Raw genomic sequence first — 18330 nt, 5'->3', positions numbered from 1 at the left:
CAACAACTAAACTCTCCTCTGAATTCACTATTTTGCTATAATAGTCAATGGTCATTTTGTGATGGGTGAGGGAACTGGAGAAGCATCTGGCACTTATCTCAGCAGATATCATTGTTCTGCATTTGGCTGCAGGAACACAGCCAGGTGCTTCTCTGATTATTCAAACTGTCCATTCTTCATCAGACTCTGAATGGCCATAAAATGGGGTAATCACACCAAAATGGTGAATCCTGGGAGTAGTGAAACAAGAGCAACAGTGTAATTTCACCTACAGAACATTTATGCTATTGAAGTAACATAGAATATAGACCAGATATTATATTGTCTTGACCCAGAGCAACCATATGAAAAATTGGTTTTCATACTTGATCTGGTGTGCCCCCTATAAAGACACCTGAGTTGGGAGAAAGGAAACTCAAATCAGCCAAGTGGACTGATTCCTATGTGGCAGACAATGGAAACTAGACACCAATTTTTAGAGGAAACAAATGGCAAGTGCAACATTATCTGTTATTGCCACAATTCTTTAAATCCCCTGTATTTCATCAACATAAATTTCTTAAAATCTATAAGAAATCTGTTATAAGAAATCTAGGCCAAGTCATTGTTTTCATTCATTGACTTAAAACGATTCCCAACAATTTATTTATGCCACAGTACTGCTAAATTAATAACCTTTAACAAAAAGTACTGCTCACAAAAACAGCTTCTGATGTTGTTTATTTAAATACCCAATTTCTTCAAGATGCTGTTTATTGTAAGGTGCACACTATTTCCAAGCTCTGATTCTAAGAAAAAATAAATTTCTTAAAAACAAGAGGGCTATTAAATTTCATAAGGGGCCCTTCTCCTTTCCCAGCTGAGTGAGGTCTAGCTGTGGCAAAGGCAAAGACAATCCAAGGGAGCCTCTGCTCTAAGAAGCTCCGGGCTTCTTCCAGGAGATGCAAGCCAGCCCTGCTTGCTTGCTGTCTTTGACAACCACCAAAAACAACAAGAAGCAGTCACAAGTTCACAACAGAGTGAAGGACAAGGCTTGGCCTGGAGCTTCTGAGGCAACCTGGCAGGGGATTGCAGGGGAAAATGTGCTGACGGGAAAGACCTGTTGAGAGCAGGAAAACGTACAAAGCATGAGAAAAAGACCTAAAAACTTAGTTGTTCCAATGTGCCTTTGACTAATCAGCTTAACAGTTCAACTTGGCCTTTCTAGCTCTACTTATTATCTAGCCTTTGCATATTATTACGAGCCCCATCCCTGCAGTATATTACACAAGTCCTTGCCTGCCCTCTTAGCTCTGACCACGCCCACTGTACTCAGCTACTGGTATCAGTTATTATGGAGTTCATGTTTTTAATATGTTTTACATATTTTTATGTGGTTAGTGCCTTGTAATACAGATGTATTTTATGGTGATGTATTTTAATTTTTGTTTCACTGGGCTTGGTCCTCATGTAAGCCACCCTGAGTCCCTTCAGGGAGATGGGGCAGGATATAAAAATAAAGTAGTAGCAGTAGTAGTAGTAGTTGTTATTATTATTATGATTATGATGATGATGATGATGATGATGATTATTATTATTATTATTATTATTATTAAGTTGAAAAACAGTGTTTCTAAGATGCACCCATTACTTGATGTACCCTGTTTTTAGGGATATGTATATGTATATGAGAGGCAAGTATCTTAGAATCAAAGAATTATATGAAAAATCTTCAAAGCCCAGAAATCTGTTCATGAGAATTTCAGCTCTAAAATATAAATTTGTATTCTGGAGTCATCTTTCCTTTTAGTAGAAAAGAGGGAATATATATGAATAGAAGCATCTTGTCTGCTTTGATGTATTCAATTAAGAGCACATGAAAATAAACCAAAATATCCATACACATATATTCCCAGCTTCAAAGCCAGCCAACTATACTTCTTCCTCAGCTTATCAGCCTTATCTGCAAAACCACTGAAAAAGGAGCTATCATACAGCCAAAGAGAAGATAACTTTAACATGTGTTCCTCACAGGGGGTTCCTATGCAGGCCACATCATGGGAGGGGTTACACTATCTGCTGCTATAAGCTGTGGAATGTGCTGCTTCCTTTTCTTCCTTTTCTTCAGAGGCAGATAGCCAGTCAACTGCTCCATGTCAGTTTTGGAGGCAGCCTACTACCCTTGAAAGCAATTTTATTCCATAAACATATCTGCACTCCTTTTTATGTAAAAAGGTTTACAGCAATTAAAATCCCCCTTTTAAAAAAATTTCAGTGCATTCAAATATTAGAATAAACACACGTGAAACAGATGCACAAATCACAGAACAAATATAAAAATGTTACAACTGCCCTACATCAAAAAATGGGTACGTCATTGGACAGAGCTCCACAACCAGGACATCACAAATGGGAAGGCTCTGATCCGTATCCCTGCAGGTTGCATCTTCCTTGGCATTGTAACACCAGCATAGGGCTTTTGAATATGACTGTAAGTAAAGGGGGAAAGTTCAAGCAGCATAAGGTGACCCTTCAAATATCCTGGTCACAAGCCAGGTCATGTACAAATACGTGAAGGGAAGTCAAAGGGAGGAGGGAGCAAACTTGTTTTCTGCTGCCCTGCAGACTAGGACACGGAACAATGGCTTCAAACTACAGGAAAGGAGATTCCACTTGAACATCAGGAAGAACTTCCTCACTGTGAGAGCTGTTCGACAGTGGAAGTCTCTCCCCGGGGCCGTGGTGGAGGCTCCTTCTTTGGAGGCTTTTAAGCAGAGGCTGGATGGCCATCTGTCAGGGGTGCTTTGAATGCGATTTCCTGCTTCTTAGCAGGGGGTTGGACTGGATGGCCCATGTGGTCTCTTCCAACTCTACTATTCTATGATTCTATGATTCTAAGCCATGCAGGATTTTATTACTCTGAACTAAAAATCTCAGAATAAATTGCAATTGCCACCTTGAACTGGTTCTGAGAATTTTTTTAAAAAAAGCAATGGGGTCAGAAAAGCAAATGCCAAACATACAAAATGAAGTAGGATTTTGTATTTGATAGAGCTAAAGCCAAATCACCTGGAATATGATTACAATATATGTAAAACCAGTGAGATCTACTTTAGCCAGGAAGGGACATGAAAGGGGCATAATTGGTGTACCATAACAAGTTGCTCCAAATCTTCTTGTCAACCCCATGGGGATCAATCAATTATTTTTTGTGATCACACTAAAGTGTGATAAAGTGAAGAAGAAAAAAACCCAGAAACACTCCTCATGTTGATCTTACAAAAGGAGGCTTAGACAATATCCAGATATAGTTAGGTAGCCAGGTCACCCTTCCAGTGGAAAAAGCAAGGTAGTTTCACCAACAAGCATCTGCAAGCAGTTCTCTCAGAACCTCTGGAGATGCCAGCCACAAATGCAGATGAAACATCAGAAGAGAATGCTGCTGGAACATGGCCATACAGTCTGAAAAACTCACAGCAACCCAATTCTTTCACAATCTAACTGTATGACAAATTGTCAGGGGCACATAAGGTCTCTGTCTCTTTGCAAGATTGATAGAGAAGAGAGAATATAGTCACTGTGCTACTTCAACATTCGACCATTAATTCCTGGTTATTTTTTTAAAAACGGCCAGGGATTGGCATCACTAGAACATCTCATTTTTACAAATGAAGCATATCAGGACACAACGAAATCATTATTATTCTGCACAAGATAAGCCCACCTGATTGTCCTCCTGTACTTCCATGCTGTACTGATGTCCTGCTTGTACCTCGTTGACTTTCTCTCCCAGGAGGAAGCCCAAGCGAGTCATGAGTGTATTTGCTGCCTCATCTACAGATGGAGGGGGTCCCAGTTCCGGCTCAGCTTCACCTACAGAGAAAAAAAGAAAAATATCAATGTAAATGAAAAAAGTACAAATTATACTTGTCTGCAAGGCATGTCATTATTCAGTGTTTGTCTGATATACTAAACTTTTCCAATATTCAAGAATAGGCTCTTGATTACATCAGTAAAGCCTTCCTATTTTATTAGTTATTTAAATATTTTCATATCATTTTTCACCCTGGATGTTTATGAGAGTTGGGCCATGACTGCATTAGAAAATACTGCAGTATCTAAATATTTCTCCCAATTTGTTAGGACAGATGCCTCTTAAGGCATCTCAAAAAACATTACAAAACAAGAGTGCCATGCAGGAGGAGTACTACAGACTCAGAGCTACAACCTCATTTTTGTGAACTATCTTTAATCAACCATTCTAAATGATAGCCCTCAACTTGAGATTGATAGAGGCTCCAGTTTGAGATTCATCCTATCACAGTAATATTCCACTACATAGGAACAGAGGCAAATGGAACATAACCTAGATCCTTCCACACTGACTTCTTTTCATCCCCTTGCTTAAGGTCCCATCTACACTGACCATTTAAGGCAGTTTCAAGCTGGTACTAAAGAAAGTAATTTTACAGTGCAGATAATTAAAGGAAGTTTGAGGCCTGGATGATGAGTACACAAACTACAGAACACTAATGTGCTTTTGTGGGAGTTTGTTGTCTGGCCACTGACATTTGAAACTAGCTTTGAACCGAATTAAATGGTCAGCCTTATTCTACAAGAATTCAACCCAGAGGGCTCACATTTTATCTTTCTTGGTTTAACACAGCCGGATCAGACAAGAAGGCACATGCACATTGGAAAGGCAGGCAATTTTTTTTGTCCAAAAACATTTTCTCCATACCAGCAATGTTACTGTTTATACTGTATTTCCTTCTAGAAAAGTTTACAGTGATCAAAAATATTGAGCAACATGTCTAGACTCTGTATAGATACTGCTGCATTCTCTGTGTCACTAGTGCTGAATGTTGCTGGAACAAACCCTGACATTTGGTGTGGATTGTGAGGCCTGATGAGCTACATGAGCTCTGTCAATCACTCAAACAAGTGCTAAGCAAACATACCCTTTGCCTCTCAGTTACAATTTGGCACCATCAACTCAGCTATACTGAAAAACTAGCAGCAAGTATTTATTGTCTTAGGCATGCTCATAAAGAAGTCAGAGATCCCCTAATATAAGGAAGTAGCCACTGAATTAATGCAACTGTTTAAAAAATGTTTTCTAGCACATATATTGTACTATTCATCAATAAACTACAAAAAGGATAAATATAGTGCTTTGTCTTTTAGAAATGGTTCAAGAAAACAACTAAGAGCTTTTCATACTGCAATAATATTGTAAGAAGAGATTAGCCAATTTCATTGTGTAGCTAATTTCAAATAGACAAAATGAACCAAAGGGAAAACTTTTTATCACACCTGCCAAGATTCTGAGCTCCAACCTCACAAGATGCCTTAATAGTTCTAGGATGAAATTACAATTAAAATAAATCATTCTGTCCCTATGTTCTTTCTTTTAAAAATCTAAAGCAGCTAATTGGGGACTGTTACTATTAGTACCCATCCACCTAGATCTAGATGGAAAACCCAACTGTAAATGAGTATTTCCTTTTTTGTTATTTTAATTGAAAATTTGACAATAAAATGTAGATAGATATTTCAAATTAGCAACTCAACTCTCTTGAGAGGAGTTTCCTGCAACATAACTAAGTCAGATTTTTCTTGTTTAAGAAATCTTTGGATTCTTTTCCATTTTGTAATTGCACTCAAGCCATGAACAGTAAAAGAAACAATTTTTAAGGTTAGGCATGTATATTTCCTACACTTTCTAGGTTAACCTGGCTCTTCAACTGAATAACTTCTACAGTAATTCAGTATCTAACAAAAGCCCTTTCATAAAGTCATCTTGCAAAGGATTCTATACATTATGTTCTTCATTGATTCCAAAACAGTATCACTGCATATATTTGTGTATAGGTCTAGAAAATTTAGTTTAAAAATCAACCTCAAAGCCATGGGTCAATAAAACGCTGTACTTAATCTATCTGTTTATCTAGCTAGCTAGCTAGCTAGCTAGCTAGCTAGCTAGCTATATATGATCATCCCTCTCTCTCTGAGTATAAAGTAGTGAAAGGACCTTTTGAAGCCTGTGTGGGAAATCAGCAGTGGCGGTGGCTTTTCAGGTTTTGGAGCATTTGTGGGCTGAAATAATTTCATTTTGAAACCTGCAAATCATGGTATTGGGTCTTCTGCTTTTGTTCTTCCAAAATAACATCCTGAATGTATTCCCAACACCAAGACACCACCCACCCTAGTCCTCTGTTTTTGATGAGGCTAGATAGGTAATAAAGATTTAAAATTTCTTCTTTTACTGAAATGACTGGAAAAAAAGTTTAGGTAGCAACTGCAATAATATAAAGATAAGAGACCCCATTTTACATTAAAATAAAAATACCTGTATACAAATGATAGATTTTAATACTCTCAAATCCAAAAACATAATTTAAAAATGCTTGACAACTAATTACTGAATTATTAAATGTAGCAGGATAGACAATCCATTTTTAAAAGAACCATTGAATAAATTAGGTATTAACAAAAACTAATCTGATAAAATAAACTACCAAAATGCCTACCTACTTAAAAAGCCATGAAATGCCAAATTCAAATCCTTAAAATGGCTCATGCAAACTTCTCATAAAACGAATAAGGCCTAGTGAATATCTTAAAGGCAGCAGATGCCATCTGATCTTGAAAGCTGAGCTAGCCATAGTTAGTACTTGGATGGGGGACCTCCAGCAAATAGCAGGTGTGATAGGGTGTATTTCAGAGAAAGGAACTGGTAAAGCCACCACTGAGTATTTCCTGCCTAGAAAAACCCTGTGAAATTCATAGAGCTGCCATTAAGTTGACAAGTAACTTGAAGGCACGTTTATACTAACCATTTAATACAGTTCAAAGTTAGCTACGGCAGTATCAACAAATAATGAATTCCCACAAAAGTGCATAAAAGAAAGAACTTAATGTGCCTCAATGCTCAGTGCTTTGTATAATCAAAGTGGGTCCAAGATTTTCTATGAAAACATCTGCATACTGATACCACTTTCTTCAATACCAATTTAAAACAGCATTAAACTGTCAGCATAGATGGTGCCACAATTAAACAAACAAAAATGAAATTTAACATGTGGATAAAACTGAAACTATCTTGAATTCTATGGGGAAATACCATAATAATGAGCACTAATTTATATAAAACTTGAGAGAAAGAAGCCAAGGTTGAACAGCAATTTCCTGTTCATAAAACTAAACACGAGGATTAGTAATTAACAATGTACAATAGTAATTTGAAGCCTATCAACTCAAGTAGATACTATGCATAATACAAAATGATGGGAGAAGGGATTGGATTGATATGGAATATTCAAAGGATAGAGTGATACCCTAATGATTTTTCCATATTTAACATCAAACAATTTGACTCTACAAATTAAAAATCTATTTCACCCAGGCAAAGGAAGAGAAGTACTGGGGAACAGGAGCATGCAGCACACCGGAAGAAAAAGAAGAACCAATCAGTTCCTCCTCCCCTTCCAGTTTGCCATGAGTTTCTGGTTCCATCAATATCTTCCCTCCTTTGACCAGCTTCTGCAGAGTAAGTGAAGTGGCATGTGGGGCCGGCTCCTTCCCATCTTCCTGAGGACACAGTAGTGGCATCCTATTAACCCTCACATACACGAAAGTTATTTGAAGTTTTTCTAGTATCATTAGGGAGCTGTGCCCATATCCCCCATGAAAGTTGAAGGACAACTGTAATAATAACAATAATGTTAATAATTTTATTTGTTACCCGCCTCTCCCCACTATTTGAGATGGGGTCCACTGAAGCCTTATCACCGATATCTGTTTCTACAATAACCCCAAAAATTCAAAATCCTACTGTCACATGGACAGAAACTGAGGTGAAATCTTTGGAACAGGGGCACAGACATCAAAAAAAGTTACATGTATGTTAACCTTTCCTTATGCTATCCTAAACTTTATAAATTACACGTTCTGACTTAAATACAAATCCAACTTCAGAACAAATCTCCAGAATCTATCTGGTTTGTAACCCAGTGACTGCCTGTATAAGAACTTCAGCTTTCGGTCTTTAAAATAAGAATGTAGATTGTTCATTAAATAAATACTGTACATATTTACAAATTATTTAACATAGGCCCTTAGTTCTCTTCTCACAGCATGTTTATGAGGCACACAGTCATGAGTGTTTGATGATTTCAGAGTGATTAATTCAAGACCACATTCTTTGTTCATGCCTAGACATGGTTTTCAACCTCCTTTTACAGGCTTGTATGTGCTTTCAAATCATCTGTCAACTTATGGCAATCCCATGCATTTCATAGGGTTTTCTTAGGTAGAGGTGGTTTTACCAGTTCCTTCCCAAATTCAAATTCAGATCAATTCATCCACCGGATTAGGTATTTGTTCAGTGTATTTCTAGGTGGATATCCAGTGGATATTCACTTATACCTCATAAACTCTGAAGATATGAAAGCTATTTGCAACAAGGATAAAAATGTGGTCTATGAAAGGAAATATCCAAAATCTTCCATGTGTAAAGGGACCAATGATTAACCTATCTATGTCTCACAATATTCATAGATCTGCTCTCATATTTCCCAGATGGAAAATTGGAATTTTGGAAGGTTAGCCCTTCAACCACTTTTGATTCTTGATGTGTTATTTATGTCCCCCTCGATGGATTGTCACCTTGCCGTGGTGAGGGGGCTTGAGTGTTCCAATGAACCTGCGGGCACAACGCTGGAGTCATGAACTCTCAGGAGGGGCCACAGGGGAGGATCCAGACCAAGCACAATCAGAAGACTCTAAGACCTCAACAGCGGAGCAGGCAGAGGATAACATAGCACATGTTACAACAGCTGTGGAGGTGGAAGAAGGCTGCAGCAGACTGAGAAGCCACTGTCATCGTGTTAACCACACCCTGCTGGGACCTCACTCTGTGAAGACTGTGTGTTGACCGGCCATGCACCGACCCCCACACATTAAAAAAAAAAATCACGCACAGGCGTCTTCCAAGAAAAATAAAAACAAACCAACAAAAGTCCCATGGCGATCAGTGAGTGGCGACGGGGGCAGGACTGTGAAATCTGGAAGCCCCTAGTTACAGACTGGCACATGGGCGGTGGATATGGACTCAGTAGCTCTACCTCAAGGTCCGAGGCAGTTGAGTAGTCCAGCAGCTGTATCCATGACTGAGAAGCCCCTTTTAGGATCCGCTAGCTCACCCCACATGGGGAAGGGGCTAGAAAAGGACTCGGACCTGTGGCCAGGGATTATAGGAAAAGACAGGGTTGGAAACAGCAACTCAAATGGCATCTTGCTTCCCACCAAATGCGGAGAGCACAACCTTGTTATCATCAACATGCTCTTCTGTCAGAAAAACCAGCTCATGACAAAATGGAAGCACCCCCGGTCAAAGCATTGGCACCTCTTGGACTATGTAATTACACGTGCCAGAGACCGCCGTGATGTGCTTCTCACAAGAGCCATGACAGGTGCTGATGACTGCTGGACAGACCACAGGTTAATCCGATCCACGATGGCTATCAAGATCGCCCCCAAACACAGACTCCAAGGAATAAAAATAAGGAGTATAATGAACACCCAAGCCCTTCAGGAGCCCTCCAAACGAGCCCTTCTCCAAACAACACTCAAGGATCATCTACCCATAGGACACCCCGAAAACGTTGTGGGAACACTGGAACAAACTGAAGACCTCTATCATCACAGCCTGTGAAGAAACCATTGGCTATCAAACTAAGAAACATCAAGACTGGTTTGACGTTAATGACAAAGAGATCCAACAGTTAATTGATTAACAAAAGGAAAGCCTTACAAACATGGCAGAGAGACACCAGCTCTGCTGCTAAGAAAAAGACCTATGTTAGTGCAAAAGCTGAGGTCCAAAGAAGGACAAAGAACTCAAGAACATCTGGTGGACAAAGAAGGCTGAAGAAATTCAACACTTTGCAGACACCCATTATGCTCAGGGATTTTTCAAAGCCACAAAAATCATCTACGGACCAAGAAACCATGGCATACAGCCTCTACGCTCATCAGATGGAACCAAACTTCTGAAGGACAAAACATCAATTGCACTACGTTGGAAAGAGCACTACCAGAACCTTCTGAATCGCAGCTCCAATGTGGTTGAAGAGGCCCTCTCACAAATCCCGCAACAACAAACCAGGGATAAGATTGCAGCACTGCCTAGTCTGGAAGAAGTCAGCAATGCCATCAGCCAACAAAAAAATAACAAAGCCAGCTGACTTGATGGGATCCCTGCTGAAATCTTCAAAGAGAATGGACCTGAGCTGATACAACAACTCCATCAGCTCATTGAAAAAGTGTGGGTGACCGAGAAAATCCCAGACTTCCAGGATGCCACCATCATCACCCTTTTCAAGAAAGGGGATAGAACAGACTGCGGAAACTATTGCGGTATCTCCCTTCTAACCTCCGCTGGGAAAATCCTCGCAAGAATCCTTGCAAACCACCTTCTCCCTGTTTCAGAAGACACCCTCCCAGAATCCCAGAATGGCTTCCACCCCTCCAGAGGAACAGTGGACATGATCTTCACTGCATGACAGCTCCAAGAAAAATACAGGGAACAAAATCAACTTCTGTACATGACATTCATTGACCTTGCAAAGGCATTCGACACAGTGAATCGCAGTGCTCTCTGGACCATCCTCCAAAAAATCGGGTGCCCTGACAAATTTGTGAACATCCTTCGGCTCCTCCATGATGACATGATGGCAGCAGTCTTGGACAGCAACGGCTCACAAAGTGACCCATTTAAGGTTGAATCAGGTGTCAAGCAGGGATGTGTTATTGCCCCTACCTTATTTTCCATCTTCATCACTATGATACTTCACCTTGTTGATGGGAAGCTTCCCACTGGAGTGGAAATCATGTATCGGACAGATGGCAAGCTACTTAACCTCAGCAGACTGAAAGCCAAAACCAAGATCACCACGGCATCTATTATAGAACTCCAATATGCCAATGACAACGTAGTGTGCACGCATTCAGAAGACCTACAAGCCACTGTAAACACCTTCGCAGAAGCATACGAGAAGCTCGGGCTCTCATTGAACATCGAGAAAACCAAAGTGCTCTTCCAACAGGCACCAGCTAACCCCTCTGCAATGCCAGGAATACAGCTTAATGGTGTAACATTAAAAAACGTTGACCACTTCTGCTACCTTGGCAGCCACCTCTCCACAAAAGTCAACATCGACACCGAAATACAACACCGCTTGAGCTCTGCGAGTGCAGCATTTTTCCGAATGAAGCGGAGAGTGTTTGATGATCACATCCGTAGAGATACCTAGGTGCTTGTTTATAAAGCCATTGTCCTCCCAACCCTGCTCTACGCCCGCAAAATGTGGACGGTCTACAGACGTCACACTCAACTCCTGGAGCGTTTTCATCAGCGTTGCCTCAGACAAATCCTGCAAATATCTTGGTAAGACAGGCAGACAAATGTCAGCATGCTGGAAGAAGCAAAGTCCACCAGCATTGAAGCAATGCTCCTACGCCATCAATTCCGCTGGACTGGCCACGTTGTCCAAATGCCAGATCACCGTCTCTCAAAGCAGTTACTCTACTCCCAGCTCAAGAATGGAAAATGGAATGTTGGTGGGCAGGAAAAGAGATTTAAAGATGGGCTTAAAGCCAACTTTAAAACTGTGGCATAGACACTGAGAACTGGGAAGCCCTGGCCCTTGAGCGCTCTAATTGGAGGTCAGCTGTGAACAGCAGTGATGCGGAGTTCCAAGAGGCACGAATGGAGGGCTTAAGGGAGAAACATGCCAGGAGGAAAGAACGTCAAGCCAACCTTGACCAGGACTGCCTTCCACCTGGAAACCAATGTCCTCACTGCGGGTCAAGAATAGGTCTCTTCAGCCACCAACAGACCCACCCTCAAGACACCAGAAATGGAAGACCATCGTCCTCGACCTACGAGGGATCGCCTAACTAACTATTTATGTTCTACTAAGTTGCAAACAAGTCTTTAAGAGAAGTCTGACCAATCTCTGTCCATGTAGACAAGATGAAACAGCCAAAGGGTTAAAAAGCCTTCAACTCAATAGGAGTGTGTGGGAAAAGGTAAGGTTTCTTCTTCCCTTTTGGAGGAAAGGATAAACAGATTCTTTCATTTTCTACAAGTAATTCTCAGTGGGTCATAATCCGTACTACCAAAAGAAAGAAAGAAAAACATTATGTTTCATGAGCTGTTTCTTTGTACTTCTTTTAAAAAATAAGGCAATGAAAAATAAGGCAATGTGCATGAGTGTGAATGACCCAAATTATATTTCCTCACTGCTGATTAAAGGAACCTTCTTTTAAAATATTTATTGAAAAGGATTGAAACTGCTATGTTAATACATTTTGCTTATCAATAGCCTTCATCTAATACATCTGTGGCATATTTCATACTCTGTTCTGGTGAACATCCTGAGAAATAATTTGACTTTTACAGAGACAAGTTTTAATGGAAGATCAGCAAACATCCAACTTAGAAAGCAGCCAAAGATATTAGAATAACTGATGTACGAATACTATTATAGATAATAATAATAATTTGTAACAAAAGAAAGGTTCATTAAAGGTTTGGCTGTACAGTTACAGCAGATCGCTATGCCAAAAGAAAACTGTGGCTGAAAAGAAATTTAGATTCCTCCAGGGAGAAAGAAAATATTGAATCTTTATTTAAAGCTTTTTGAAGACAACTATAACTACTAGTATGCTAAGCCACAATAATCTCAAATATTTGACAGAGTTTTCTAAAGTAGGAAAAGCCACAAACCTCTCCTTTCTCCAGATAAATTGGCATTTTAACTAAGGGCACTTCCAGACAGGTGTTTATCCCAGTAACATTCGCGTTTTAAAAATGCAAATGTTCCTGGGTGCCTGTCCACACACTCCAGAAAGCCCATGCTTTCTGGGGTGGGTGTCCAGATGTTCTCCTGGAACTTTCTGGGAGAACACCCGAGCACTGTAACCCCTTCCCCAAAGCCCCCCCAAACCCCTTTAAAAAGTAAACTAACTTATTGTGTCTCCATTACAATGGTCCTGCAGCTCTCCTGGCGCATAGGAATGATGTACCAGGAGAGCAGTGGGAGCGATTTTCCTCCCCCCCCCCCCCCGCACTCTCCTTGCACATCATTCCTACGCGCCAGGAGGCACGGTAAAGGTTAGTTTACTTTTTAAAGGGGTTTGGGGGGCTTTTGGGGAGGAGGTAAGTGTCCTCACAGTTTTGTGGACTAATTTAGCCTGGAAAACCGCGGGACTGTTGTTTGTACTGCAGTCTAGACAGCAGAAGTAGTGGGTTTAATTCGCCACAAACCAGGGTTTTCCTAGTTTGTGGCGAATTAATTCATGTTTTTCACTTATGTCATCTAGACAGCCCCCTTTTTGTTGTGGGAAGTCCCGCATTAAAGGGTCTGTCTGGACGGGGCCCTAAGTTACTGAAATCAATTAAAGTGCTGCAATTAATGGCCTTTTCATGTAATTGTTTTCTAAATTTCAGTGATCCTCTATAGAGTCCAAATAAATGTGGGACACTACAAACCATTACAATTTTGAGAGATCAACTGGCCTTTAAAAAAAAGAGTGCTTAACATTACAATTGTTTTTTTAAAGAATAGATACATTAATTGCCATGTGTATGTAAAAGTTATTTACTCATTTTTTCAACATGTTTATTAGCTACTGTTCAATTAAAGTTCTTAGACTGGATAAGGGAAAACAAAAACAATCAATATCAATTACTTAAAGAGTAAAAATAATACATATAAACAGTGGCATCAATAAGGTTGGTGTCACCTAGTGCAGCAACTCATGGTATTACCCCTTGGACTTCTTCCCTTTCCAGCTCATACAGAGCCTTGTTCCTTCTTTTGAAATATAGCCTATAGCATTTGGTATTCATTGCCAGTCGCCCATAACCAAGCTGACCCCTGCTCAGCTTCCACGATCAGACAGAATCTGATGCCTTTAGGACAGGCATGGACAAACCCAGGCCCGCAGGCCGGATGCAGCCCCATGGGTTCTTCCCTCAGGGCCCTGTCTGCTTCGGCCCTTCTTTCAGCATGCCGACGCAGTAGCCCACAGGGCATTCCCAGGCTGAGAGGGACAAGGCAGAAATACATAACTGCCGAGGTCTTTCTGGAGAGCTTTCTGGTGAGCCGCCACATCCCTAGGCTGAGAGGAGGACATTCCTTACAGGCGCCAAATGCCCCCCTCACACCAATCGCTTCTCTTGTATGAACCACTCCCCTGCCGACTCCCCTCTCCCCCCCCCACACACACCAACTGCTCTCAGCCCCCCACCCCCTTCCCTTCCAGCCCAATCCCCTCAGTGTATGGCACATTAGGACACAGGGGAGTAATAAAGAATAGCCCTCTCAGAAATATCTGCCCAGTGGTGCAACAGGGAAATTGTTCAATTTCTGGCCCCTGTGGGATAGAAACTGCATTGTTGCATTTTCTGAAGCTGCAAACACACACACACTTCCACACATGTGGCTGTGATAGAATTACTGCTTGACGACATGTACCCAAGGAAATGTGAGGGGATGCAAAAGATCTCAGCATTATAAGACTTCAAATCAATTCAAATTCAGATCACTTCAGCCACACCATGAAGTCAAAGATAAAGCTAACACAGAGCAAATAGCTCAACAAGGAAAAATGATCTTTCCACTCATACACCCACCCACCATTCAAAGTACATTATGATATTAAGAATATCAAAGGCTTTGAAGAAAATGTGTATCCTATTCTACAAGTAAAATAAGAGCATTGGCCAAAAACTATGAATGAATCTATATCAAAAGACCTCTAGCTAAAAAAAAAATCATTCAGAGAAATCACCATCACTACTTTAGTATATTACTTATATGGAATACCAAGTCAATCAATATTTTGATTACAGAACCTCCTTAAAGCACCAATCATCATTTAACTTCATTCTCTTTTCACAGGCTCAGGCTTCAAATAGACATATGCGACATAGAAACAACAGGCATAGAACAGACATAGCATTTTGTGTAGTCACAAAAGATTAAATATATACAGTATTTACATATAAACAAAGCAGCCATGTGACATTTTAATCACAGTGGGAAAGCAAACGCAGTAACATGAAACATTTTCAAACATAAAATACTGCATAAGTGGCAACTTTTGGCAAAATCACTGCTTGTGGCTCATAGTACAGTCATCTGCATGCTTAGGATAATGTTTCACAGAGTTATTTCTGCTCCTAGTTTACAAGATGGGCACATCATATATTGATCTGAAATTGGAGAAATAGTAAAATTTAGATATTCCTGAATTGAAGGTAATAGTTACCTTCAGAGCAATTGACTCAGAGAAATTGTTATCAAAATTCAGCAATCTGGAAAGGATCCAGAATGAAAACAGATAGTATGTAACTATTACCTTCAATTCAGGAATATCTAAATTTTACTATTTCTCCAATTATTCATCAAAATAATTGACAAAGGCCTGGTTGCTTAACTATCTCAGTGGAAAACTACATTGTGATAAAATTAAATGAAAAATTAAGACCAGACCACTTGGTTTTGGTTTAAAATTCTGAATACAATTATTTCCCCTCCACCCCATGGGAGGTTTCTGAGGGGATAGCCTTATTCCATCACTGGAGAAAATAGCACATACCTCGCATGGAATGTTCCATAACAGGGAGTGGAGAGAACAGGGGTGGTGAAGGGAAGAAGCAAAAACCAGAAACCTCCATGCCACAAAAATTCCCACTAGTGCATTTTTGGCTTCAGATTTCTTCCTTGTTAGAAATAGGACAATATTCTATTTTCTTCTATCATTCTTCCACATCTGCAAACATGAATATGTCAATGTGCTGCAAATTTCCCCAGCATTTCAGACTTTGCTTTCTGTTTTCCAATAAACAGCCATCCTCTTACTGAAGTGGGTGTGAGAAGGAGTCACGTTCCCTTGAAAGATATCCTACCATATGGAACTGTGTTGCTGATACAAACAGCTATCTTCATGATTTCATATGCTATCTTATTCTGCCTCTGCATTTGCTACAGGTTTATGATATTACTATGCATTTTTAACTATTCTAAAATGCTAATTGCTATGCTTTTAGGGCCTCGTTCATCATTAAGAATGCATCTATCCATGTAGCAAAAGCAAAACTACAATTATTTCCTTTTAAAAAGGCTTTCTATCACCTTAATTCAAGTGAGCCTTTTTAGGGCAATGCACTGCTTGCTATTACAATGAATATTCTTTTTTTCTGACATTGTATCCATTCTGTTCAAAATCTGTTTTAATAGAAAATCTAAATGTCCAGAAATTATGAAAGTATTTCATGAAAGTGCCCCATCACAAGAATACAATTATCATGAATAATACCTCTGCTTATAAGAGTACTCAGCAATCAAGATTTCAGAAAATAGCTGAAAATAGATCCTCCTTAACTCTTCAGATAAAAGTCTTGTCTGCCTGCATTGTGCTCCCTTTGTGCACAGCCTACATGAGGTTGCCAAGCAACTAGTCCAAGTTCAGAAGCAGCCAAGCAGTGAGCTGCAGCTAAATAAAGATTTAATGGAATTCTCACATCTGCAACAGCCTGCAGTCCCTCAAGATACTGAAAAAGTGAACTGATGAGCAGAAGTCAAGGCACACATCAGGTTAAGTCAGAGAAATGGGATCTTTTCTGCAAACTACACCAAGATGTACACATTTGTCAAAATCTCAGAGAACCTGCGGAGGAGAAATTATTGTTTTACCATCAAAATCCAAAAACAATCATTTGTAATCTGCAAAGAAACAAAATGCAGTCATCTGGCAATATTACATAATTAAATCTACAAAACTAATGCCATCAGCACAACTAGACAACATGTTACATCTGCTCTGGACAAGGACTCTAAAATACTTAACATTATTGTACTACATCCAAAGAAGTATATCCTAGTGCTATGTATGGTATTTGTCCCATTTGTTTAATTAGTGCTTCCATTTCGTAATGTCAATTCGGATGGCACGAAATGGAAAGCCCCCCCCCCCCCCAAAATTAATTTGATATGAAATCGGCTCCAAGCCTGCTTTTCGGATCAATGCAGGACCAAAGCACCGGGCTGCAGGTGGCGCTTAGTACTACAGGTGTAGGCTTTGGGCCTATGCGCCCGGCCTTACAGGGTCTGCTAGAGACTCTTCAGCCAAGCGCCGAGTAAAGCACGCTCCTTACTCGGCGCTCAGCTGCAGAGTGTGCAGAAGACGATGGTGTGTAGGACCAAAGCCTGCACCCGTAGGCCTCACAGAGTCTGCTGCTTCTTACTCAGTGCTCAGCTGTAGAGTCTGCAGCAGACCCTGCGAGGCCTTGGTGCATAGCCCAAGCCTGCACCTATAGGCCCAGGCACTTTGGGCCTACAGCTGGAGCCCCCCCCCCCCCCCCCCCGCCGCTCAATAATGGCCGAAAGAAAATTGATCTTTAGGCCCAGAAAACAAAAACAAAACGTCTGACCTCCCAATTTTGGGAGGCTCAGATGAAAACAGATCAGGGCCCCGACAAAAGCCGGGACATGAAATGGAACAAGGTAAGTCTCAAATGCAACCCACTAGTATATCCACAAAAGCTCATGCAAAAATGCAAACCAACTAGGTACCTTAAAGATACCATCACACCATACTTTCTCCCCTTCTCTAGCTGTTTTTATGCTGTAAGACAGTGTTTCCCAAACTTTTTCAGTTGTGGAAAATTAACACCAAGCCATTCAGTCTGCATGTGTGTGAGAGAGAAAGAAACACACACAGAGAGAGAGATGCATGTGTACACACAACACCAAGGATGATTGGGGGGGGGGGGGGGGAGAGCAAATTGAGCAGCCACCTGTTAAATTGTTCTATCTCAAGCAGGATCCAGCATACAAAAAGGAAGAACGTCAGATCATTGTATCAGAGAAATAACCTCATGTTTTTTTTTTCTTTGCCATTTCCCTACAATCACGCAGAAAGGGTGGCTGAAAAAATCCTTAACAGATAAGAGAAGCAGAAGGCAAGGCTTAAACTTTTTTTGCAAGAATTCATTCATAACTATAATTTATGAAACTGTCAACGCATCTAATCTTTTTATTGTCTTCTTTCTTTTTGCTTTCTTTTTGTGGCTTTTTTGTGTTTGTATTCTATATCTCTTTTCTTGAGTCACTTTTTTGACTTTTAATGTAACTTAAAACTTTTAAATAAAGTTAATTAAAAACATGTATGATGTTATTTAATGTTTTGCAACACTCTGATTGTCTTGGTACTTTTGAATGACTTAAAAAAAATAAGTCTAACCATGTAATGAATTTAAAATAAATCCAGAAA

The 18330-nt window shown here is 40.2% G+C and overlaps 1 protein-coding gene across 11 annotated transcripts in view; it reads right to left on the bottom strand.

Moving 5' to 3' along the window:
- tanc2 (tetratricopeptide repeat, ankyrin repeat and coiled-coil containing 2) overlaps window positions 1-18330 on the bottom strand; it is a 264804-nt gene that overhangs the window by 82022 nt on the left and 164452 nt on the right. For all 11 annotated transcript variants that reach the window (XM_062957031.1, XM_062957035.1, XM_062957034.1 and 8 more), the window contains one exon: window positions 3704-3852. In XM_062957031.1, coding sequence (XP_062813101.1) covers window positions 3704-3852 — 149 coding nt within the window. The remainder of the gene's footprint in view (window positions 1-3703; window positions 3853-18330) is intronic.

Source organism: Anolis carolinensis, chromosome 6, assembly GCF_035594765.1.
Source record: "Anolis carolinensis isolate JA03-04 chromosome 6, rAnoCar3.1.pri, whole genome shotgun sequence".
Lineage (NCBI taxonomy): Eukaryota > Metazoa > Chordata > Lepidosauria > Squamata > Dactyloidae > Anolis > Anolis carolinensis.
Note: the sequence above shows the minus strand (reverse complement) of the source record. Positions and strands in the feature narration are given on the sequence as shown.